Source organism: Lepisosteus platostomus, chromosome 1 (genome assembly GCF_059453375.1).
Source record: "Lepisosteus platostomus isolate fLepPlt1 chromosome 1, fLepPlt1.hap1, whole genome shotgun sequence".
NCBI classification, from domain to species: domain Eukaryota; kingdom Metazoa; phylum Chordata; class Actinopteri; order Semionotiformes; family Lepisosteidae; genus Lepisosteus; species Lepisosteus platostomus.
This window is the reverse complement of record NC_142611.1, coordinates 75592709-75620622: the sequence shown is the minus strand read 5'-3', so window position 1 is coordinate 75620622 and position 27914 is coordinate 75592709. Positions and strand designations below refer to the sequence as shown.

General features: G+C 34.8%; 1 protein-coding gene across 3 annotated transcripts in view; it reads left to right on the top strand.

Moving 5' to 3' along the window:
* The window catches only part of ctnna2 (catenin (cadherin-associated protein), alpha 2), a 562621-nt gene that overhangs the window by 282388 nt on the left and 252319 nt on the right, over window positions 1–27914 (top strand). For 2 of the 3 annotated variants that reach the window (XM_088637613.1, XM_088637605.1), the window contains exon 8: window positions 12877–12895. The exons of the other annotated variant lie outside the window; for it this stretch is intronic. In XM_088637613.1, the coding sequence (XP_088493739.1) occupies window positions 12877–12895 (19 nt within the window). The remainder of the gene's footprint in view (window positions 1–12876; window positions 12896–27914) is intronic. 3 annotated transcript variants of the gene reach the window in all.

Here is a 27914-nt window from a genome sequence, read left to right as displayed (position 1 = left end):
CATTTTTTAGCAAATTCATTTTCTTCCTTGCTAGCTCAGGATCTTTTCAATTATTTCCTGATATTATATGTGAACATAAAAACTTTTTTTCATCTAGTGAAACCTACTTATACATCAGGAGGGCAAATCATTTGTAAGCCTGTATTCTTGATTTGTTGAAAGGGGTCATCTGCCCTAATTTCTTTTCTGATAAACCTTATGAGAGGTAACCGGATGGTCCTTTCACTTAACTGTCATTTTATCATTTTCTAGTTAATTTGAGGAATACTTGCCACTTTTCCCTGTACCTAAAGACAGCTAAATGTTGTTTTTGCAGGATAATTGTCTTTAACTGATGTAACAGGTGTTGATTGTATCCTGAGAAAGAATGAGTCCTAAAGATTTCTATTTTTTTCTCTGTTTATTGTAGTGGTCTCAAGTGTCCTGTGTTCTCACTTAATGCCTTGCATACCTGCTGTGCTTTATCAAGTACAGTATAAATTTCAGTAAAATGTTCTGACCGTAACTGAGTTGTTGAATCACCATGGAGACAGCGCATTTTGTCATCATCTTCTTATTTGTTAATACTGTGAATAGCCGTTGAAGAGATTCAATTTTGAAAATGTTCTTAATAGATAATCCTAATCTTAGAAAAGTCTGTAAACATGCCAATTCAGTACTGACCTAACCAAAATCAAGCAACACTTGGTTTTGGTGCCAAAGTATAATTCAAGTTAAAATATAATATTACTATTATATTAGGTCAATGCAATTCACAATGTAATTATACCTTCAAAAGATGTTTGTTGTTTTGACACCATATCTAGGGAAGATTTCCCTGTTTAAACTGAGACGTTTTTTTTAATAGGCACAATAAGGTTATTGAATGTAGAATTGCTTGAACCTAAAGCTCAGAACCTGTTTGTGTTATCTAGTTTTTCATCATGTTGCACAATGTAGCTGTCATTCCATCGAAAGCAATCCAAACGAAAGTCAGTCTGCAGCTCAAAATAGGTTAATTATATTGTATTGCTGCAGATTGATATGCCTTAATAATTCAAATAGATTCTTATATTATGTAGAATGACAGTATTATGCTAATCCCTCTTATTCAGGAGCTTAACTAATGACAGGTACATGGCTATTGCAGATGCTACTGCAGTGCCGAACAATTGAACAGGTATTATTTTTTCTAGCCAACATAGCACAAATCTTTTCTCATAATTCAGATGGGAAATAAAAGCAGATTCCCCCTTCCAGAGAAAGGGTGTAGTTATAAATTTAGCAATCCCTGAGTCAGCGAGAAGTCTGGCTGTGAAACAAAATGAGAAACCTCTCATTGCTGAAGTACAATCTATCTTTAAAGCCATTAAAACTTCTAAAGATTTTTTTTCTTTGTCTGATACCTGTGCAAGAAAGAAATGTAGTTTGGGACTTAACAGCAGAAATGACATTTTTTGTGGTATTCTGAAGAATTGGGACTTGCATCTTTATTCAAAGAAATATAAAATAATGTCTGTACCAAAATCTGCAAATATGCCAAATTAATATGAGTAAATATTAATGTTTTTTTCTCTGGCTGTTGCATTAAGTAAAGGGAAATTATAGTCACATTGATGAAGTAATCACCATTGGAAAAAAGTGTGACATACAGTTGAATGTTTTTTCTATATGCAACCAGTGAATACTGTAACTTTCTTTAATTTCAAGCTTATTAAAGACCATATATGGGTGTTTTCTTACTTTAGTAATTTCTAGAAGGCAGTGTGAAAAACACAATTCAGAATTGTTAGGTTTTTTTTCAGTTGCTTAGTCATAAAATATCCTACCATATGCAGTATGGAGTATGCAATTCTTAATGAATTAAAAGAAAAATCAAGCCTGGGAGATATTAATCACTTTTACTGTGCAAGTGAAATAACTTCCTGAAATCTCAACCTTAAACTTTCAGTATATTTTGCACTCATTTCTGTTTAATTATAACTGAATACATTCTGACTGTTTTGCACCGATTGGTCCTGGATCAAAGCAGAGATATGTTCTTTTGTGTTCATCTTATATTTCCATTTTGTTCAGAGAGCGGAACTGAATCAAAACCTGCTATGACTAAGTCATAATAATTTGCAGTATGCTGAAATATAAACCTACAGATTTCCCTTTTCCCCAGAAAAGCAGATTTAAGACATTCAATGTAAAAAACTTCAGAGTAAAAAACAGTTGGTGATTGGAATTTGATAGCTTTCTGTATTATGAAGCTGTTCTCGTCTCGGATGGCAGCATTCATTTCTTGATTTTCATTCAGTTAGGCCTATTATTTTTAATGATATTTTGGAGTGGAAATGCTACTTTCTTCTGAGTGCTCTGAAAAACAAGATCTGTTTCCCTTCTTAACCTATAATCTTGTTACTGATCTTTACTGTGGTATTTTTTTATTATTTTCCTGGTATTAAATATTCCATCACATTCCACGTGATCGGCTTGCTTTTTTGCTACCACTGTTAGTGAACTTCATGCAAATTCTGTGCAATATTATTGATTTTAAATATTGATGTTGAAACTTACTAGCCTATAGAGCCTGGGTTTCATTTAAATATATTAAGGCATCTTTAAATCCAGTACAATAAATTAATTCCTTAATGGGAATAGTACTTTTAACCTGATTTTAACATGCTGATGTTCAGTAATCATAGTCATCCTGATAGATATCTGTCTGACATATTAAGAATCTATGAGTATTTGTAAATGTGTACAAACTTACTAAATGGGTTCTGAGCAGCCATGAGTTGCTTTAAGATTTAAAATTGCTTCATAATGTATCAGCTTTTGCTAAATTTCCTTTTATTTCCTTTTATCTGCTAGATGAGATTGGAATCAATCTTTTTACTTTAGACAGTTTTGTCACCTCAGCATTTCTAAAGATAAAAACATTTAGTTGCTTGAAATGTCAATTATAATGCAAGTCTGATAACCCCAAGATTAAGTCTTTCTCCAAACATTTTCTGTGGTGTTTGTGCCCCTTTTCACAACATTGGGACTATAGTAGGATTTCTTCTACTCTTAATTACATAGACTAACATTGTTTTTACCTTCCTTATTGCCTCACTAAGGTGTACAAAAGCAACACACATACAGTACAGTATAAACATTACTTCCCATTAGGTCTCTTTATACAAATTTAATCCAAAAGTCCAAAACTTCTCTTCTCTTTTCTTATAGAAAATATTTAGCAAATTTTGCAAAAAATTACATTCTTTGATAAGATAATATTATAGTCAATATTTGTTTACTCAGTGAACATTCTACCTATATTTATTAAGTTCATGAAATAAAACAAAAGCAACAAAATCAGTAGCCATTAGCTATGGTCTATGGACCATAAGCAAGACTCATATTCATGTTTAGGTTTCCCAATCAAAATAACATTTGTGTGTTACATGAGCATTATTAATGATAAAGGCAAATACATGTGAGTTGTGAATGTTTGTTTGCAATTGAATAAGAGAGCTGGTAAAACCTTTTTTTTATCTTTGTTGCTTGTGAATGTGATCTGGCGGTGCGGTGGCTCTGTGGCTAAGGATCTGAACCTGTGGCTGGAAGGTTACCGGTTCATATCCTGTGGCCAGCAGAGGAATCCTACTCAATTGCCCCAACTGCTCCAGGGGCACCGTATAAATGGCTGACCCTGTTCTCTGACCCCAAGCTTCTCTCCCTGTCTGTGTCTCATGGAGAGCAAGTTGGGGTATGTGAAAAAGATAAATTCCTAATACAAGAAATTGTATATGACCAATAAAGTGATATTATCTGCAAAGGTTAAGTATAACTTCCCTGGATCTGAAGATCACACCTTTTGCTATACGCCCAAGCATTCTGTTAATTACAGTATATTGCTTTACTACATGGCCTTGATGTGGACATACAGAAGAATCTACATACAGTAAATACACATATCCTTTTTGTGCATAGCATCCTGTATATTAAAATTACCTTCTGTATGTGGTATGTATAGTAAATGTTCCTACAACATGTGTAGATCACTTTGCGCTTATTGATGTTTGGATTTAATTTGTGATCTTATCAAATATATAAAATCTCAAGTCTTGGTAGTTAAGTAATTGACTGCATAGGAATATTCTCAATTTGACATTGTAAGGTTCATGACAAGCTACATGGGCGCTGTGCAAATGCCTTAACTCCCTATAACACAGGCTACTACTTGTGGTAGTTTTATTGAGATTAATACAAAGCTCTAAATGCATGCACCTTGGAAAAAAAAGCACATCTACTGTAGCTCTTATTACCTAAATGTCACCTTATTTAAATTATTATCAGTACTCAACATTCTTCAATGGAAAAGGGGATTGGTGATAAAAGCAATTGTTAATTATTCTCAGATTTGGTTTTATGCTTTGATCTTTCTAGGGATGAGCAAAAATGTCTGATTTCAGAGACAGTGAATATTAGCAGCTGATCTTAAATACCAAAGAGACCATTTAATATTGAACTACATTAAAGTCATCACATTGTGTGTGCAGCTCTTCTGTGCTCTTAATTCTTTTTCTAACAGTAAAGGATTTGTACTTCTTAATTTACATGTGAAGTGTTTCCTTCATTTTGAGTGGTCCTCAGTGCTGAAAACTTAGAATGAGAGAAAATTAGGTTATTTTATATATATTAAAGCTACGCACGTTTTGAGTGTTGCATCTGAGAAAGTTGTGTAAATGCTTTAAATATACCATGATTACACACATCATGGAGAATTCCAAGTAACTTGTTATTAAAGGTTCTTTGTGCTTTATCCACGACCCTACAGCATAATCACAAGGATGTCAGAAGAAGCGTTTCAAGAGAAAATGCATTATTAACTACAGGATATCACAAGAAACTGTAGTTGCATCCTTTGAAAATAGTGTGATATTATCTCTTTTACTTTATCACTGGGGATTGCACAGTACCCCTGAAAGCATCTTTTACACATTCTGAAAGATTTTCCCCATCATCTAGTGTAAATGACCACATTCATCTCTGACTAATATTGCCGCCAGTGGGACATTTTGGCCATGGATACTCACTCTTCTATCTCTCCACAGATGTATCATCAAGTTGCAGATGGTAGCTTAATGTTGGACAGAAACACTGTAGGTAACAGGATGCCAGTAAGAAACTGGAGGAAAGCAACATCTTGCAATGAGATTTCATTTCTTTTTAACAAAGGTGCAGTTGTAGAATTGTAAAATGTTGGTTATTTTCCATATTAATACCAATAAATGTTTTAATGTACATTCTAAAAATGAAGTGGTGGAAATACTGTAGTATATGACATACTTTAAGGTTGTTTTTGTAACCCATTGCAAGCCACTTAACTTAATCACCACACCATGTGATATATTAATTGACAGACTAAATAAATCAACAACCTTCTGCTTCAAAGCATGACTAAACGTGACCTGTATATCTATCAGTCTGTCTGACCTAGCTAGCTAGTAAACTATTACTTTTCACTTTTTTAATTCAATGGTTTAAAATATTGCAAAAAATGATATATTTATGAAATTCTGCTTATTCTTAAACAAGTTATTTTCTATTTTTAGGAAGACGTTTACGGACTTAAAGAAAAATATTCAAATTTGGCATTGATACTTCTTGGCTTTTGTATCTTAACTATATGCTGACTTTTGGTAGGAAGGGAATGTCAAACATCACAACCACCTCCAAATGAAATTCCATGTTGTGGTTTGCTGACACTGTGTTTTTATCCCTGTGTCTTCTGTGAAAGCACTGCATAATGATGTCAATGTCCACCATCACATAGCACTGATATACAAATCCTTGACTGGTGCTCATACACTTTTGTTAATGCGTTTTCCTTTCTTTGACAATATTGCTTTGGGCTTGTGAGCCTGTGCCACTGTAATGTTATTTAGCCTGTGAAAATATGCTGTACTTGTGTGTGCCTGTCAGGGCTCAGTTGTCGAAAAGAATTTAACTGCCAGAGCTGTTGAGCTGGGGGCTATTTCACTTTGTAACTGGGTACACCAGAGACCCTGTATATTTCTGCTGTGCAGATGGCAGGCATTCACAAGTTCAGTTCTGAAAAAATGAAGCTGAGGAATACAAACTATTATTTTAAAACAGTGTGGACACCCATGTCATACAGTAAAAGTGTATGAAAAATGAGAGTGTTTAAGGTACACAAATTTTGTTGTCAACATTTTCGTTGTCAACATGATTTAAAAACACTTGGAGAACATGCATATCGAAATCCTAGAACCTTTTATGGGCAAGGAAGAATTAAAAAAAATGCCTGCAACTAACGTATTCCATGCCATTACAGTGTTATTCCATATTAAAGCTGCTTGGCAGATTCAAAATTCAAATTCAAAGTCACCTGTAATGCTTAATGGATTTTACATGACATTGGTTTTGTTTCATCAGACACAATTAAAGACACATTTAAAACACGGATCTTGAATAATCTACTTTTGAAAAAGATGGTTATGTAGAAACGTTTCCATCCTCTAGGCACTGTGGGTAAGCAATTAGAAAGTCAAATTAAATATTGGGATATGTAGTCTAACATCCATCCATTTTCTAACCGCTTTATCCAATATAGTGTTGTTGGGGGAGCCAGAGCCTGTCCTGACAAGGGATAATATAATTTAACATGTAGAAAAAAAACTCATAAGAAGAACAAAAATAAAATTGCATTTCTATGGTGTTTTTAATCCCAAAGGATTCCAAAATGCTTTACATGTAGGAGAGGACCCAGTTCATTTATCACTATTGTGCACACCAGCAGTGCCACTACACTGTAGCTCAGTTAGAGAAGTGAGAAATTGTGTCAGCAGCTACAGGAGAAAGAGTATTTTGGGTGTACAAGTAAAGGAGCAGGCTAGTTTTAGACAATATTTTCACAATGTATCATTTTAACTATATGACTTTCACTATATTTTGCTAGCATCCTGCCTATGGCATTCATTTTGTTGGCACATACCTCAGTTATGTACGGCTATTTTGTACTCTCATAACAGAAAAACAGCTCTGAGAAGGAGCAAATAAAACATTTTAATTTGCTATGGAATTTCACACATACTGAAATGGACACATAATTTTATTTATTTAGAAGCACACCCTTGACCAAATTCTTGCTCCAGTGATTCCAGCAATTTTGATAATGTATTAATTCTGTCAGCTTCAGTCTCAGCTGGGTAAAAGAGAAAAAAGAGAACAGTAGAGAGAAAAAATGAAAAAAAGTTAATATAATTCTTATACTTTAATGCCAGGAATATTAGGAACAAAACAGGGAAAAGCTGCTGTATTAGCACATAATTGTGATGTACAGTAAATGGCACCACAGAAACAAGGCTAAAAGTGAAGAGTACAGAAACTGTGGACATGTAATACTTCAGAATGTACTTCAAAATGAGCCTCGGGCACAGTAACTAAACACACAAATTAAAGGTTTCACAATCTCTATTCAAAAAATTATTAAAAATAATATACAGTACTACAGACTACCAAATTTGGATAAAATGTGTATAGTAGTGGAAGAATATATGCATAAAGGAAGGCATATATCATGGGATATTCTAATTTTCCCCACATACAGTACATTGAAAATCATTAGGAGTATCAGCAGCTGAAACTGAAATGTTAGACATACCTACAGTACTGCTTTCTTAGTTTTTCAGAGGTCCTACAAGAACAAATTCATGTATGGATCTAGTCTTTTCGAATAATAATAAAACAAGGGAAATTATCATAATATAGGAAGTATACTTCAATAATGTACAGGTAGTTTATAAATTCAGGAAAGCAGACAGTGATGGACTGGGTTTTAGAGTAAATTATTTGTAGGACAGATATGGAATGCAGAAATCAACAACAAGACCTGTGCTCAGCAAAAACAAAGTTCTGTATTCAATAGTGTTAGCATAGAGGAAGCAGAAGTGTTGTAGGTGTTAGAAGCATTTCCAATGAACAGCTCTCCAGGGCTTGATGGGTTCTACCAATTATACTTAAGGAAACAAGGGATGCTATTCATAGGCTATTAACAAAACTCTTTCAACCGTCACTCAGAACTAGGGTAATACCCAGTGACTGGAAAATTGCTAATGTAGCACCCATCTATCAATAGGATGACAAAACTGAACCTTGTAATTATTGACTAATAAGTCTTGCTTCTGTTACATGTAAGGTTAAGGAAATGATAATTAGGACTAAAACAGAAAATTGATTACCTGATAGAAAACAGATTAATTCACTAATTACAAGTGGTAAGGGCATAAGGGCTTGAGTGGACATGAGTGCATTTTTTTCATGGAAAATTGGTTAATAAGTAGAACCTTAATATAGGAATGATCTAGATTTAGGTAAGTTTATTAAACTAGTCAGATTTGCACGAGTACAAGTGCTGTTTGTATTTTTTCTCTATTTTTTTGTGGCTGATTGTTAGCCACAACGGGCACAGCTCTCCAGTTTTGGGCAATGTAACACTAGTAATAGGTGAATGTACTATATAGAAAAGGATAGAGTATTCAATTTACTTCCTAAATGTAATTGGATATACAGTACATATATCTGCAGTAATTGAAAATCTAACAACATCTTGCAACATAGTGTATGTTTAGTATTTAATATTTTTGTTTTCCTGTAGCGGAGCTAGTTCGGATACAGTGATGTCATCGCCCTCCCTGCGCATAGCAGGGACCTCGGCTGCCTGGGCTGAGGGAGGTCTCCTTTAGCTCATGCGGCTGGTTCCCTGTTGCGTTACGCCAGAGACCCAGGTTCGCACCCCAGGTGTTGCGGGATGAAACGGGTGGCAGAGGGCACAAGCCCGCGCGGAACCGTGACGGTCACACTTGCACAAGGATTTATCTGTACAAAGTACTGTATAGCAGATAGCTATTGCAATGTAGATAGATAACTTGAATCTTAAACATTGCTGAATTTGTGCAAAATTGACGATAACTACAAAGCTTTGTTTTGCCCATTTAAGGGGTGTGTAAGAGCTGTGCAAAAATCTGAAGTGAAGGGGGTAAGGTGTTGTTTAGGGGAGCCAAGTAATGGTGCAGTTTAGCTTAAGGGCCTGTTTTTTAATGCTCCTTAAGCATTTACACATGGTAACTGCCGAGTGGAGATAAACAGGTTCACCAGCTGTCTCTCCGACTGAAGGAATGTCCAAGCCAAGCAGCAAATGGCTCACTGGGAAAAAAAGTTATTGCAATACATTAAATAACATTAACTGTTTCTAAAATAAGCAGCCTGATCAAGTTCCAATCCGAACTTTGTTTATTGTAGTGACTGCATGTGCTCTTTTAATTAGTGTTGAAAGGCTGGCTGGTTGAATGCCCTGAACCTTCAGTCTTCAGCTGTCATTTTGCAATAGTAATTCAACATGCATGTGAAAGTGTTCTGCTCTGGAATGTACGTGGGCAGTGTTTGAAAATCAGCGCTATATTGATCAGCCTGTTCTTAGCACTTTGCAGGGACTGTGTTTACTTCCAAATTGAAATGAATTGGCTGGGCCTTCAATTACATAAGCTTTGGCTCAGTAATAAGTAGCAGATTGCAACAATTAAGTGAGGTGTTTTTTGCTATTTCCCCCTGATGTTAAGTTGATAATGATGGTATTTTAAGAAGAAACACTAGACACATTTGAATGTGAAAGCGATGACAGCATGATTGATGTGACATTTTCACCACAAGAACGTATTGACCTTTTTGGTTACATGTGTAATCTGCATGGATATCGTTCGTTGGCGTATGTCACTTTTGCTTATGTAACCAGAAATTTAATGAACACTTTGTTAATGCTGTCAGAAAATGTCTGTTAGTTGTTTTGAAGTCTCAGAAAATTATTTTTATGAGTCATTAATTTCTGTACAGTAAAAGGTACTAATGGGTCTAAATGGATTTGGCATGTTTTTTTTTCTGATTTAATCTGATGCATTATAAATGACAACAAACAAGCATTTGTGGTATATTAAAACTATATGCCCATATAAAATTAAATATTATTTGAAAATACAGAGGTCCGTGGTTACAAAATGTATTTTGTGGTACATTTTACATCTATTATACAGTGCTCCATGTAGCTCCATATTTAAAGTATTGCAAACATAGTGTGTTCAGCATTCTTCACAATTTGTAGATGTATTTTACACAGGAAGACAATTATATTTTATTAATTTGAAAAATCCATTTTTCCATACTCAGCATGATGGATGTGGAAGGTTTTTAGCTGAATGGATTTTGTCTTCTCCACTGACCATCAATACTCTTTTAAAAAGCTGTTCTGAAGTTTAACTTTTATTATGGAAAATTATGTGTACTGAATATTTAACACTCTTTATTGAGAATTCAAGCAAACACTTCTGTATAAAAGCAATACAGAATATAGGAAAATGATGCAGTATAATATAAATCTGATATTTTACCATGTAGTTACATGGTTCTTTTGCACTGCTTCACATCCTGAATTTTATGCCCAACTCTAAAACTCTAATTCATCCTCATTGCTTGAACCCCCTTATTAAGTAAGTAGGACTGGAGAGAAAGGGTGTCTCCTGTACTTATCCCCACTAGCAGGTAATGTCCATGGGGGAATTAAGGTTTGAACTGCTCATTGGACCATTTTAACTCAGACGGCTTAGACCTTGAATACCTGATACTAACAACTGTTCCACTGTGTGAGCTTTGTGCTTTAGTTTTTTTTTTAACCAGAAGCATTTGAATGCCTGACATCCCTTAGCTATTACAAATCACATTGTATCTGACATGTAGTACACATATTTCATACAGTAGGCCTTCTATTTTATTTTTATCTCAGAGTAACAATTACATAGGTTTGACTGTATTGCATATTTCAAGTAAGGGTTCCTGCATTGCTGCCACTAGATGTGAAAAGAGCCTATTTGTGATACAAAATAATAATAATAATAATAATAATAATAATAATAATAATTAATAATTGCTTACACTTACTGTATATTGCGCCTTTCTGGACACTCGACTCAAAGCTCTTTACAGATAATGGGGACTCCCCTCCACCACCACCAGTGTGCAGCATCCACATGGTGATACAGATCTCTTTCATGTGCAGTTTGTTAAGCAATTTGTAATTATGTATGTACATAAACCTGATATATAATATATCTGTTTGGGTACAAGTGGCAAGCCTTCATGGTACAAAGCATTACTATGGGCTCTGAGTTCTCAGAATGATATTTGTTGCTGAATCCTACAGAGCCTGCTCTATTATGATCAAAGGTCAAAAACCCTGGAGCTACTCAGGCTCCCTGCCCTTTTTATATTCCTCCCAAATACATTTTGATAGTGTAGTGATATACAATACACTTTTTTTAGGCAGTCATGTATCTCTGTCCTTCATTTTAAATTCATGTATTACCTCAGATGACCATGTTACCCGTTTTTTTAATGTGTTTTCCATTTTGGCTTTATACCTCAGGGATGTTTAAAACTTCCCAGTACGTCTAAAACTCTTAGATTAATTTTGATTTGAAGCTACTTGGAAGTCCCAAACCCTTAGCCAAGGCAGAGATCCTATCTGAAGGAGATGCTGACTGTATATTAGTTTGCAGCAATTCTGTACTTTGCTATCAGGCAAAGAAAGATAGGCTCCACAACTGGTGTGTTACTGTTACTTTGGGTTTCACTTGAGTATGCTGCAGCTCTTCAGTTTGTTTTGATTATTTTATGTAGGACAGAGATGTCTAATTTTGAAGCTGCTTATTTTTAAAGAGACATAGCTATGCAAGCTCAATTTGTTTTTAAATCCTTTTAAAGGTATGTTGTTACAGGAGTATAAAACTAGCAATCAAGAATGTAGTGCATTCCTAGCTGTGCCAAAGTAGAGTGACTTGCACTCCACAGAGTGCTCCTCTTTCAAAAGCTCCTTGAAATTAACCTTCATAAATTATCTTATCTGCCCATATAACAATAACTACTTGTATTCTTCAGAAATCAGTTTGAAAAGTCAAAAGTTTATTTTTTTTGTGAATCAAACATAAAAGTCAAGTTATTTAGGGTTGACACAGCATGATCCAAGACTTGATTCTAACATCTGGAGAGAGATGGATAGCCTTCGTGATGTATTCAATACTGGGCTGATCTTGGGAAAAGTCTTTCTTAATCTCTCCACTGTATTAGATTTTTGCAAAACATATGCTTACTCTATATGACTGTATATACATTCCCCAGTGGGTGTTTTCAAAGCCATGTTAGTGATGATGGAAATTCATCTGTGGGTATTTCCTGAGGTAAATTGATTGCAATTAAGGGCTGTCCCACTTGCAAATATACTGTATATCATCAAACACTAATCCAGTTGGAACTCTATATTGTAATTGAAGGTTTTAATCCCATTTCTTAAAAAAATGAATGAAAAAAAACTTAGCATGACTTGTGCTACTGTCAAAAGATATTATCTATTGGGATTCTTTTGTTTTTTCAACACTTTGTGTTATTTTTGTTTGAACACTTTAAAGGCGTGTACAGTAGTGCTGAAAATAAACAAGAAAGTCTTGGTGTCTGTCTACCTGCTTGGTGTCTTGACTTTTCTTATGAAAAACAGGTGCAAATTGAATTACTGTAATAATTGAATTTCCTAATCAATGGAACAGAAAAATGTGAAAAAATATGCTTTTTTCCGGTGCAAAGGGGCCAGGGATATTTGTAAATGCAAGTGTATTTTGCTAGACTCTCAAATGCTTGTAGTTGTGTCCCAGAGTAAAATGTATGAATGGAACACAGATGTGCATAAATATGCAAGTGAAAATAAAGCAACCTTGTACCGAGAAATAAATAAAAATGTGAAACATACAGTGGGTGCTTCTCACAAAAACTAACATTTTTTTTTCTTTTTTTCCTGGTGTTGGTGCCAATGGAACCGTTTCAGGTAAGTGTATTTTTTAAATTCTTTCTTTTTAACCCCATGTTTCACAAGGAAATAAAAGCTGTTGAAATATTCAAATAAGATGTTACAGGGTGGGTAGGAATGCACAAGTGTGTGATGGCTCTATCACAACATTATGCGTATTCCCCTCTGCTTTTATTTATTGTTGAGTGTTCCTCAATATACTAGTTTTTGCTCTATACTATTTTTTTATTTTTTCATTTTAATTCCTTAAATTGTCCTGATAAATAGTAGGCAAAATAAACTCCCAGTTTATGTATTTAAATTACAGGGAACAGTCTATATGGTTTATAGTATTCATTCCCTTGTCTTTTCATCTTTGACATCATCATCTCTGACCTTCACTTCTAACAGAGCTTTAGTGTTATTGATTGACTGCATCAACATAGTTTCCCTGATCTGATGGTACATGTTAAAGGATTTTGAAAATATTATTAAAATAACATTTCACACACTGACGCTCATTCTCTCTCACACTCAAACACTTCAAATCAGTACTGATCATTTAATTTATTTGCTCATTGAAACAGAGCCTCTCTAACAAATATGGAGTAAGTGCCATTGGATTAGTAAATTACTGTTTTAACTCACATTTTAATGATTAAGTAATTCCAAGTCTTAACTAGGTTCTCAATGGTGTTAGGTGCCATCATTTTGAGTTCTGGAAATGTTAATGATAAAGGTTAAAGTAACAGTAAAACAGTATGTAGCAGATTATCCAGTGAAGTACCCGAAGAAACTCTTTGAGTCTGAACTGTTTATGTCTGACCTGTTATTCCTTAATGTTAGTTCTCTTAGATACATAATGTCAAATAAACATTTTCACACGTGAATTGGACAGTACTTATATTGAAAGTGTGTATTTGAAAGGTTCAAGAATACTATAATTTATATGTAAGATAACATAAGTCCAGTCCTTCTTAAAGACACTCAGTTTTAGAGGTATGAATATTATTTGTATCTTGTTGTATCAAAACTGTTTTGTAACTGAATTGTCTTAAAATTTCTACGTTTTCACTTCGTGCATATAGATTGAACTGTGCAGTTTCTCCACTGTGGTAACATTTCTTTCTGAAAACCTGAAGAGGGGATTATGTCTGGAACACCCTTAAATGGATCAATTTTCACATGAATCACTCTAATCTTACATGCAACATAAACACTTACTTTTTCAGATGTATTACACACATCAGACATTGGTTTTTAAATTGATTTGTGTATAAGACTAATTCAAATTAAATAAGTATAAAAGGAACTTAAAAAACATCAAATAGAAGGGACCATTCTGCTTATATACATCCCATTTGATAGTTTAGTAGCTAAGTGAATTTATAATTTCTTGAAGCAGCCTATCTATATCCCTTAGGATTTTACATAGTTGAATATATAGGTGGATAAAATCTCCATCTAGTCTGAAAATATTTAGCTCCTTTAACATGACAATCCCCTGAGAGCAGGAATCATTCATGTTGCTCTTCTTTGAACTCTTTCTAAGGCTATATTTTTTATGGTATGGTGACCAAATCTGCCTGCAATATTATAAATGAGGTTTTACCAAGCTTGAGCTTTACTTCACTTGATTTAAATTCCACATGTTTCGCTATATACTCAAGGTTTGGTTTTTTATTGCTTCCCCCTTGATCTCTTTCATGCATATCTTCCTTCAGCTCAGAATCACCCATGCGATATGCATATTGTATGTGCCCACTTCCTCTGTGGATCACTTTGCATGTATCAACATTAAATTTAATTTGCCAAGTGTCTGGCCAATGCACGCTTTTTACTAAATCTATTTTGTAATTCTCGTATCACTGTTTCTGTATTTGCCACTCCACTTATTTTTGTCTCTTCTACAATTCAACTAGTTTGCTAACTATCTAAGCCTAACTATTGCTAAAGATAAGGAAGCATCTCCATGGAGCACATCATTGCTTAAATCTGTCCAATCTTTATTACACAGTGTGTGCACAAATTACCTTGTATTCCTTTTTTTTTCATTTGAAAATCAACCAAAAACATTAGGGACCTTATCAAGAGCTTTTTGGAAGAGTAAATATTTTATGTCATATACTTTAGTGTTGTCAACTGTCCTTCTTGCTCCTTCAAAGAATCACCGTAAATGAGATAAACAGGACCTTTAGTCAGTATTGTTCCAGTTTAGCTCTATTTCGTAAAGTTACCAGTAATAGGAGAAAGACTGATACTTCTCTAGTTTTCTGATGCAATTTTGTCTCCATTTTAAGATCACTTATCACTTTATCACTTTATTGGCCATATGCAATTTCCTGTATTAGGAATTTGTCTTTTCACATACCCCAACTTGCTCCCCATGAGACACACAGACACGGAGAGAGAAGCTTGGGGTCAGAGCGCAGGGTCAGCCGTTTATACGGCCACGGGATATGTAACAGCCACCTTCCAGCCACAGGCGCAGATCCTTAGTCACAGAGCCACAGCACCACCCATTAATTTAATTAATTAATGTTACATTAGTACGTGTTAAATCTGTGTTGCAACTCCCATTCCATGTGAGAAGTGAAATATCCTAGTTAGGGCACTATGAAGAACACTTTCATAAAGTACAGCTGGAAAAGACTGGGAAAATGCTGTCAAATCCCATAATTTATTAGTCTTAGGCATCCCTAGCCACTACAGAACATCAGTTTAGTTGTAGTAAAAAATGGATGGTATAGCCAAATACATTTCACACATACATGTCATTTTGTCATACATAAGATTTAGTTTAGGGAAAGGCATCTCTGTTTCACTTAAATATTGCATCTTAAGTTTTGGGAATAATTTTATTGTCTTTGAACCATGGCGTCAATTGGCAGTAATGTTTTTTTTCACCTTGCCACAAGTAGCAATGCTGCAGAAATGGGTACATATTTAAACCCATTGAAATATTCCATTCAAAGAGAAGAACCACTCTAGACCTGCTTTTAGCAACAATGTTTTCTGGTGTGAGATGATCCCAGGATCCCTGAGCTGAATTTGACCCACCTAATACCAGCCACAGTGAATCAGAGACCTGACTTTTACTCGATGTGCTTTATTCAAGTCCTATGCATTACTTTTATGCTAAACCCTACTGGTCATAAATGGAACAAGATCAAATTTAAAGTGTTTCAGTCATTCAGACTTGCATCCTCATGTAATCTCTTGATGTCGGTAGTAAACAACTACAGTACACTTAATATCAAATGTGTTTGCAAGGAGATTTTGGGTAAGTACTGTATATCTGGGAAGAAGACTTTCAATCTCTTTAAAAATAAGGGTATAATGTTTTGTGTGATTTTGTTCAAGTGTTGAAAAAACTCTAATTCTCTGTGAAACAGAATACATAGGTTAATTTGGACATGTGAAAGGCATTTGTAATTGAAATAAAAAATGTAATATTAGAGCTATGGTTACCATGAGCTGGCAGAGAGATTTGATCCCTTTGGAGGTAACAGAAATTGGCAGTGGAGACTCACCGATGCTAATTTCTTTCCTTCAAATTAGTAAAATCTTAATGAAGGAAGAAAGATTCAGTCCACTCTGTAATTGCCCCCCTGTTTCCCTTTGCACTTGACAGCCTTTCCTTTTTACTGTCATTTCTTCAAAACATTTTTTCTCTTTAATAGCGCAGCTTTATTGCAAGCCGGTGCTGTAACAGGAAACTGCAATTGATACACATTTAAATCCTACTTGACGTCTGAGTTTTTGAAAGCTTTTAGAGTGGATGTTAAACAGGGTGTATTTTGTCTTCATAGAGCCACTCAAGTCATCTGTCTGCATTAAAATTCAGACTGTTATGAGACACTGCAAAGCTCTAAATGAGTATAAGAAACAAAGAATCCTAAACTGAAACAACTTCTCATTTAAATGTAATATTGATGTTCACCTGTAAAGACTCCGGCCTGGCTGTAACTGAACAGAAATGTTCCAAAGGTAATTAGTAATGGTATTGTATGGCATTAGATGCAGGTTCTTAAAATAGTGCACAATTTAATTAAATTTAAAGTTCCTTTTTTAATTAAATAGTAGTGCAATGTCCCTGATCAAGATAATGAAGTATCCGGCTCTATACAGTTTAATTATTTTTATGACATAATTGTCCCATAATAAGAAACTTGTTTTTGTAATTTTGCTCTTGTGTTTGATGAAAACCATTTGAATCCCGCATCTTAGTATGTCATGTACCACTAAATAGCCTTCACGTCTCTGGCTGAACCCTAATGACGCTAGCAAAGCAGTTGGAGAAATGTGCATAAAGAAAACAGTAGAGATAATATCAGGTTATACAGAACACTTCTTTCCATCTGAAGTGATATAATCCATTCAGTTCATACATGATGTGCAGGTGAACATTATATTGTAGGCAGGGAATTATTGTATTTGCTACATGGGAACATAAGATACTATAGATTACAAAAGGGAGAAGGCTACTCAGCCCATCTAACCCTTTTGGCTGCTAGCAACAAGTTGATTCAAGAGTAAGTTTAAGTTACTCTTAAAAATTGATTGTGAATTAAAGGAGCAATTTGGTTCTTTGCTTTTGTTTCATAAATAAAATGAGGTTTTATATTACCGCTTTTAGCTTCCAGGATATCAGATCCAAAGTGTTTTGTGATAATGTCTTTGGTTTCAAGAATACTAAAACCCTCAATAAAATGAGTGGGAATTAACTTCAAATATGAGAAAGACTATTTTCAATTTTCTTATGAAAGATAGACAGTGACTGAGACTCCTTAAGATAAATGTAACTGTTATTAAGATTCTTATAAAGAATCTAATAGATATGATCCTTGAACTGCTTTGAAGTTCCAGATTTGTCTAATTCGTGTCATTTTGTCAGCTTTGTTCTTTATAAAGGGGAAAAAAAAAGCTCTGTTCTTTTTATTAAATATTGTGTCTGTGCAATTTCAGAACTGTTGCTTAGTATCTTTAGCCTTAAAATTTCCGGAATCCTTTTCTGCAAAAAAACAACATTTAATGCCAATTTATAACACAGACAGATAAATTAAACACATTATTATGATTCTTCTGCCTGTACACAAGGGAGCGACTCTAGTTCTCAGCCAAAGATTTTGCAGTTAATGACAGTGTTGCAGAGTGCTGCACAGCTAAAAAAATCCATAAAATTGAAAGATAAAATGCATTTGCTTTGAAAGTGTCTGATAGGAATTCTGTATTATGCTGAGTTATGTATTCCCCAAGCACTCATAGCTGTGCTGACACATCCTCTGCAATGGAGTATTGCCTCATCAAGCTATTATTTAGGCCTCTGGTTTCTGCGGTAAAATGTGTTAGTTGTTAGTAGGCTGCTTGCCTGACGTAGAAACAATCCCATATGTAAATCTGAACAAGTGTGAAGAAGTAATCAGAATACTGTTCATATGATGTGCTGCTTAAGCATCATCTAACTAATTTATTTCTTTATATTTATTTAATCACTGTAGTTTGATATTCAGTCTGCATAGTATTATACTTAAAATAATAAACTGGATGCACATACTATATAAATCTGTTAAGCATAGCAATTGTTCTTGTTTTGAGCTTACAAATCTGGCTTGGCTCGTTAGCTCTGGAATCTTCATAAATTTAAGATAAATATTTTCACCTTTGGCCCCAGTAAACAATTATCGATGTGCTATGTTTTATGATGTGCATTAGTGGGATGCAGGTGGATGTGCTTTAGTCTGTATCAAGCAAAAATTAGATTCTGAATAAAACAAAAAGTACTGACTTTATTTTGGGTAACTGAACTCTAAAAAAACAACATCTGGTACATTGCAAAAAGTACGCTAAAGATAAATGAAGCTGAATATTTTTAAAATTTGACTAAAATAAAGGAACACACTGATGCTGTTTTGTTGAGCTTCAAATATAGATTTTTGTTAACTGAATTGCAAATTTTGCCAGGTAGTTAGAGCTGAAACGAAGTCAATGCACTTGTCCATCTTTAAGCTTCAACTAACAGCAGAACTTCTCTGCTATTTTTTATTTTAAAAACACTATATTTCTTGCTATTTTTCTTTTTCAGAGGATGGTTCAGTAAGTTTGAAATTTGGTCATGCTGATGATTAAGTTTGAGCTAGAAGTTATAAAAACTATTTTACAACTACTGTAGATCTAGGAGATTTTTATCTCAATGTGACTACATTGAAAAATAAAGTTTAAATCTAAATCTAGGAGACTGGTCTGTGTACAGTTTTAAGCTCTGGAGAATTATGAGTTCCTGTATGTTTTTGTTTCTTTAAAAAAAGTACTGGATTACTTATTGTTCTATTGCCAACAAAACCTCTGGGCTTTAAAGATATAAGAAAAGTCTAGCCACAGAAGAAAATGCCATTAACCTCTTTGCACTTGGAGCAAAACAAGTTAATATCAACAAACAACAGAACAGCACAAGTAAAAACAGAAGCTGAAAACTACTTTGTGTTGTCAAAGTTGAAAATGGGTATGTTCCATATACAAAATCAAATACATAGGCAAACTAACTTGAAAATGGTTATGTTCCATATACAAAATGAAATTCAAACAGGCAAATTAACTGAATAATTCAGTGTCCACACACACCAGAAGTAAAGCTAAGCTAATGGCCAAAAATCGATTTATATTTGTCCTCAGTTAAGTGATCAGAACAGGTTGGCATTGTTACACGAGACCGAAATCGTGGGGCTTTGTAATCAGTGTGAAATGAGAAAAACAGAAATTGAAATCCATTCTCTATTGTGCTTCAGAAAATACACATAGGTTAGAGACGCATCTCTGCTATGTATCTCTTGCCAGATTAATGACTTCATGCATCTTACAAATGAGAAAAAAGATTGGCAGTCCTTGTTGGCAGGTGAAAAAATAGTAGAACAAGCTCCTTAGTGTGTACCTGTCACAGTTTTGGACAAAATTACCAAAAGAAAATGTTTCACTTTTAAAATATGTGAGAAAATACATTTCAGTCTCATACGTACAGTCTCATGGGACATTGTTTTATTTCACAATTTTGTAAACTGAATAAATAGAAGTTCATACAAGCACTTTTTGTAGGTGTCAGAACTAATATTACTTGTCAGCATGTACATTAAGATTCTCAAGTCAAGTTTAAAATTGCATACTGTATACCATTACACATTTTTAAATTGTTTTTGTGTGTGTGTTGCTCCCACAGAATGCCTTTTTTGAAATAGTTTTAAGATAATTTTTATTTACTAAGGAAAAAAAATGAAAAACTGTCACATGTGAAGTTATTTTTTACTTGAAGTGAAAATTAATGCAGAAGTTTGGTAGAAAAGTGCAAGAGAATCAGGTCTGTGGATAAAAAACGTCAAAGAGAAGGAAAGGGTAAGTTTCTTACATGCGACAATGACTTGACAAACCTGGCATAACCTCAGCTATTTTCACATGGAAGCGGTTTATGTGAAAATGTTAATGAGCTTGTAGTTCAGTATGAATGGTTGGGATCACACAGTGAAAGTTTGGCACAATTCTCTGTGCCCAAGTTCTCACCTGTCTTTTCAGGCATAGAGATCTACAACTACTCGGATTTTATAGTTTGTGAGTCATAAGGAAAAATATAAAATAGTATTAACTACTAAGGACATGATAACATGGTAATGTCTATTAAAGGAACAGTTTTGACAGGAGCATTAAAAAGATATTAAATCAAAAGGCACAAAGTGTTTCAGTCTCACTGTACTGCAGTAGATTAACAATGTATTCTAAACAGTTTCACTCAAACAAAATGTCATCAGATAGCCTTGTATTTTCTGGTGAGATTCTTTTGATTTTTTTTTTGTGCGTTATTTTAAAACATTATTTTCTCATCATCTTCATAAGATGGCCCTTTGCATCATTTAGGTAAACTAGTCTTTTGCAAGTAAGTAAACCCTCAAAAGAAACCCAACCAGGCATAGGGCTATTTTTCACGTGGCCTAAGAAAATGATCTGAAATGTAAAAAAATAGAACCTTCCCTGAATGTTGACTTAAAGTTAAGGTGCATTAAGTGTATTCCTCATATTCTAAAGTAGCTGGTTTCAGAGGGTCCTAAAGATGTTTAGGCTAGAAGACTAAAAAAGACTAGCACTAAACACAGCATTAAAGCACTAAAACAGAAAACTAAACACAGAGAGAAGTGTATTGTAATGGTGCACCCTGCCGAGTCTTCTCCACCAACAAGCCAACCAAGGGGTGCCCCTATCTATAGACATTCCTGAAGTTGGTGCAAAAGATCACGTGATGGTTACCTTCTAGCACTCATACCAAAATCCTGCCACTAGAGATGGTGCCTTACCATTATTTCCTCAAGGAAAGAAATCTTTTGCAAGCGTATACAGATATTAAACCATGCCATTTTCCCAAGCCCAATTTCTCTGCCCCTTATGTCCAGACCTTGGCACTTGACTGCTACATTGTCCTCAACTAAGCCCTGAGTGGTAGCAACAGGCCACGACATGATACCTTGAAAGGCCGGCCAAGAGGGGACCAGCTTGAGAAACAAACCCTTCCTGTGGCAGATGCAGGAGATCCAAATATGCAAAGTCACAATTCATAGAGCTCCTCTTCTGCCTAACTCACACCACTGTGTTGCACACTGGGGGTAGGGAACTTGGGATCACTAAATGCTAATGGTCTGAATTAGGTTGCCTGTAAAATTCGTGCACCAAGGTGTCCTCCCTGTTGACATGCTGGAGCGTATCATGTAATCCTGCACAGCTGTTTGGCATCCTAGTAGCATATTTAAGGAATATGGTAACTGACTAATCATTTCCGTCAAGCATATTACACGGCACATTCCATGTATAATACCTAGGAAGGCAAACTACCCACTAAAATCTGTTAGTATTTTACCCTTTGTCTTTCAAAAGGGCAAATTAATTTGTGTGTGTTAATGCATACTCTGTTGTACAGAATGCACACTCATTTGGGATGTCCCAGATGGAAAGACTGCAATATCCTTGATCCTCACTGTCCCAGTTTTCTACCAAGTCTAAATGTGCCCTGCAGTGCAGCTGTACTTTTTTGAAAACATACACACACTAAGGTCATTTATAATTGCCGTTATAAACTTGAAGTCAAAGAATAACTTTCACGCAAGGACCTCTGTGATAAAATATTGAGGTGTGTTGAAAATCAGAACAAACCAAAAACATTCTGCATTAGGAGGCATTAAATTATAACTGTATTGAAGACTGCAATATACTGTAATTTAACATTTTCGTCATTATCCATTCATTTTCTAACCGCTTCATCCAGTTCAGGGTCATGGGGGAAGTGGATCCTATCCATTGTGACTTACAGTATATTCTAGATTTGCAGTATGCAATATGAACAAGGAACAATCATATGAGTAACAAAGGGTAAGAATAATGAGCCCTGATAATTCACTCTACAGATATTGAAGTAATACAAAGGGACTTAAATCTTTTCAACATGGTGACTCACAGCTAATTAAAAAGAAAAAGATAAAAAATAGCTTTAAGAAGTCTTAAAGTAGACTTTAGATCATCAGTGGCCACGGGAGTGATAAATTGATACAGTATAGTGCATAGCAATATGATATTATGCTGATTATTTTAGTGGTTTTACCTCAACTCACACGCTGCTATGGCTATAAAATACCATGACATATTCTATACATTACACATATATGTCGCACACTGTGTATCTATCAAAGTCTTCATTTGGACAAAGACAGTGCTTATGGTATGACAATACAACACTGTAAAATTGTTGGAACAGCAACATTGGGACTTTTGTAGACATCTGTCCTCTGCAGAGTATAGGTAGTCAGACTTTCTTTTTGCTCATTCATGAGTCAATTTTTTATGGTTTTTATTTTGTGCACGAGCCTTTGATAGCTAATTCATAAATAGAGCAGTACAATATTTTATAAAATAGAATGAATTAATGGAATAGTAGACAGACATTGTATATTATACAAAGTAAGCTTCTATAGGTATTGCTGAAGTCCTTTTGTTCAAGAAATGGTAGAGGGACAATATTCCTGTGTACAGTTTTGGTGTGGCTCCAGTTGGCATCTGTGATATTATTCTGAAAATAATAAATTTGACTTCAGTTAAACATTAGCCACATTGATAGGACCTCTCCCCCTTTAAATGGCAAACATGGGAAATTTAGTTCTGTTTTTGGGGGGTTTACATCAATGAACTCTAGAGTCATTGGGATGAAAACATGCAGAAATGTGAAATGAGGACATAATGTTTAATTAAGTACAGCAGAATATGACAGTCAGGTATAATCTCCCAAGAGTAATATGTGCTATATTTGGCAATTACAACCACATAAAAGGAACTTTGATGTAACATTTAGATTCTACGCCTTAAAGTATTATTGTATGTCTTAGAGCCAAGAGTTGTGAGTCTTAATTTAAAATCATGTTACACATAAGAACTAATGTTTTTTTTTTATGTGCATTTATAATAAAACATATCAGAAGCAAACAAAAATAGAAACCACTTTCAAATTTATGAAGGGTTCTGAAGAAGTGCATTGAGCTCTTGGACTGAAAGAGAGAACATCTGGTTCTTAAGATCTGTAAAGTCTTTTTTTAAAGTATTAGAAGCAAACAACCTATTCTTTTCATCTTTGGGTTATTCAGACTTTTGCTAGTGTTTAAAGCTCATAGTATCATATAATCTATTATTATTAAGGAATACTGAGGTGTGTTTCATTCTGTTTCTGATATTTTGATTTGACTGGAGAAAGTTTGGTTGCTCACTGATGCAAAACAATATACAGTATGCATGATCTTTCTGATAAAATTGAGTTTTTCTGTCTCATAATTATTCACTCTTATATAGTATTAGAGTGTTAAGGTTTCATATGCAGTATTAATAATCTGAATAAGGAAAAAGTAAATGTGTTTAATTATTCTGACTGTTCTTTAATGTTAGATTTAATGATACATGCTACGGCAGTGGTTCTCAAACTTGTTGGACCAAGTACCACACCAAAGCATCCAAGTACCACCTACAAGTCACCTTCTCATAGGGACCCCAGAAATTCTCAGTGACCAACAGCGCACGTGCACACACACTCTCACACATATACAGTATAATAAAAAAGCACTGAGCACTTACCATTTCAGTGAGAGGGGGGAGCCTGTTTAGTTGAGTAAAGCAGATGTGAATTAATTGCTCAAGCCTTGATACAATTCACAGCTTTGACAGCAGAGTCTAACAGATTTTAAATCCTCAGGCTTTTTCTTGACGGCCAAGGCCTCGTGGTGGATACTGCAGTGCGTCCACTTCATATCTGGAATAACCTCACTAATTCTTGCAACTACACTGCTGTGTCGGCTTGTCATCGCTCTAGCACTGTTTGTACACACTCCAACTTATTTTTTCCAGTCGATGCCATTCTCTTGGATAAATTCATTCAGAAGCTAAAATATGTGCTCTCCTGTAGTTCTTGTTGGTGGCGGCTGGATGTGCCCTCAAACTCATATCTAACGTAAACGAGCAAATTGGCCAAATCAATGGCATCTACAGACTCATCTAATTGCAGTGAAAAGCATCTGCTCATCTTAAGGTGCTCTATCAGCGTACACTTGACATCATCTGCCATATCAATAATTCTACGAGTGACTGTGTCATTTGAAAGGGGCAGCAGGTCGAGCTGTTTAGCAGCTTTTTCTCCACACATAATACGTGTCAGCTCTTTAGCCAATGGTAAACAAAGTTCTTCACAAATAGTGTGGGGCTTACCTGCTTTAGCAGTCTGCAAGCTTGCATTTTCCCCTGTTTCCGTTTCAGTTTTTATTTTATGCGCACGGTAGCAAAACAGAGACGATCGGTGAATTTTTCTCAAATTGACCTAGAACAGTCCTTAAATATTTTTCTGTTATCTATCACCCTTTCCTGTGCTCACAAGATTGGCCTTGTTTCAAAATCACGCACATTCTCCTACCTCCCTATTTTATATGTTGCTGAAGATAACTTTTTTAAATACAATTGTTACATTCGTAGCAGGCATTACTATACAATGGTATAGAATTACATAATAACTTTTGTGTCCACTCAAGTATTAGCGTGCACTGTATCGTAGTACGTAGGTTGCGGATTTGACACATAAACTCATTTTATTAAAATAGAAAATAGTAAAACCCGTCCCACTTTTTCCAGTGCACACAACAGATTTCCAGGGTCATCTGGCGTACCACTGGGGGGCGCTCCGTATACCAGCAGTGCTATGCGTACCAGAGTTTGAGAACCACGGTTCTACAGTAATTACAGTTAATAAGACGTTAGAATTGAACCATAGAAAAATACAACAGTTATATTAAAATAACATAACATTACTGACAAAACTGACAGAAAGTTTGAAAGTTTGGTTTTGACATTCATAAATGTTCAGTGCAGAGAACCATCATCAATAGCCAAATTCTCGTATAACCAGGTCCACCCCTATACCATCATATAATGTATTATTGTATATAGTATATATGGTTAAAAGACATACTGTACTGTAAGTAACCCTCCCTGATATAATTAAAATACTAAAGCATTGTCTTTAAGTTAATTTACATAACATTGATCAGCTGAAAGAAACAACAGTGATCACAAACTTATAATAGTAGTAGTCTCTCTGCTTCTTTGATTAACACGCCCCACTATAATGAAACAGGAAATAAAACTGTGAGTGAGCCTGTCATTCCCCACGCTGGTGACACAGAACCTGAAGCCTTTGTTACAGTACCAAAACAAGACCATGTTGATATGCGGATGCCTGCTAGTGGGTACTTGAGAAGGGACAAGGAAAGGCTCACTCATTACCTACTGCAGATTTGTGTTTCAGGATCCTATTTTATTGCACCTCTAATCTGAGTTGTGGTTACCAACCTTCAGCTCGGTTTTATCCTGGTCTGTTCTTCTTCTATTAAAGACTACGTCTGCCAGACCGTATCGCAAATAAGTGATTGTGCCAACGTTAAATTCCCAGATGTCAAGGCACTACTTTACTGAGTATTATACGTCTCATTAATAACAATAGTGGTGGTTGAAACAAATAAAAGTCTGTACAGTAACTGTAGTTGTTAAGGTCATGACAAAAAAGGCTAGGACTAATATTTCTAACCTGGATAAGGTTTTGCATGCACAGTTCTGTATTATTTACACAATTAGGTGTTTACAAACCATCAAAGTCATTTCCTGAGGCACTTGCCAGCACCTTTTTTACCTTAGTGCTCTGCAGAGACATAGTGACAGGCATAGAATTCCCAATAGGCACCTGATGAATCACAGCACTTGTGTTCTCTGCCTAAATTCACAAATAAGTACCCTGCAATCTTGCTGATGGATCTAACTGCGTGTCTCATAGACAAATTCCTTGTGTTTCATTTACATTATTATTATTATTATTATTATTATTATTATTACTATGATGATGAGAATAATACTTTTTCCTGCTAATACAGACTTTAATTACAGATGCTCTGTGTTAGTTCATATATCATACTCACATTTTTTAGTAGAACTGTTTCTGAATAAGTGCAGGCTTTCGAAAAGCAGTAATTGGGTGTACCTAATACAGGCTCTTTTATTAGTGTTTTCTGAGTGTCCTTTAGACATTTCAGAAGCATTGTAAATTCAGTCTTATCAGGTTCTAAGTTACTTTATGTAATTTACATTTCTGGATGTTTAAAATCCTGACACTTGGCTTCTTTCAAACAGCATACCATCTGATTTATTATGTGGTAGAAGATCATAAGAGCATGATAAAACATTACGTTTTTTAATATTTCAAATGATATGTGTTTCAAGTGATATGTGAATATGCTGGTAAACATTACTTACCTTAGTCCATTTTTCTGTTTGTTTATATTGAAAGACCTAAGGTATATAGGCTGTATTCTGTTGTTTCAAGATCGATTTGATCAGGCCATTGTGCAGGCCATCTTGTTTGTTGCAGGCCATATAAAACAATTTGTAGTTATTCTCTAATTACACGACTATTTTATTTCAGATCTATATTCTTATTGGTGTGAGGTGATGAAATGGCAATGTGCAGAATAGAAAGAAAGTTTTGAGGTGTTCTCTTTTGGCCTATTATTAATTGAAAAAGAAATGGTACTTACAGAATCTGCCTGAAACAATTAAAAGGAATATTTCAAAGGTACCTGAATTAGTTCTCATGCTAAGTAATTCTTGTCTAGCTGAGCTGCTTGCAAATCTAATCAGTATTGAGAGTATTTACTGAGTTGAAAGGCTAATTGATACTGGGTTGATACTGACATTAAAAAATACATATTATATATGAACACATTTTAATTTACACCAGGATAAACAATACTAATAACTCTGTAATTTTAACAACAAAATAAACCTTATTTAAATTAAATTGTTTAATCTTAGTTTCTTCTAATCATTTTCTCCTTTGTGTGAAAGCTTTGGACCAGCAGAATATAGCTCCAAATAACATATAAACGTAGAAAATGTGCACTGTGGCCTAAAATGTTCAACACAGAACACTGTTGGTAATACAGATTACATAACTTCAGTGTACAAGGTTTCTGTTTTTTCAGTCTACTTTATTACTGTGTATGCTGCTATATTCCTTGCAGGCATTTTGTGAAATACATATTGGTGGGGAATGGAAAAAGTGCCATTTGTTTTAGACGTAAATAATTGCATTTCATCACAATTTAAATCTTGTGGTATGTAGTTTTTTTTTCCCTAAAAGCTAATTGTTTTACTCATTTACTTATCATACCTACACCTTTACATGAAAAATATTTAATTATGTTTTTACTTTATTGGGGGTCTAGGTAAATCATTTTAGAAGGAATTTAAATTTGATTTTTTTCCTCACGTACAAATGTACTTGCTTTGTCTATCAACATAAGCAATTCAGATTGATTATCACGTTTCACATACTGCAGCCTGTATTACACTTTCAGTGCAGGGTTGCCTCCATTGAAGTATTTGGCTGTCATTTTAAAAACCATACCTGTTTACATATTCTGACAGTGCCTGCCCTTGAAATTACAAACTCTCC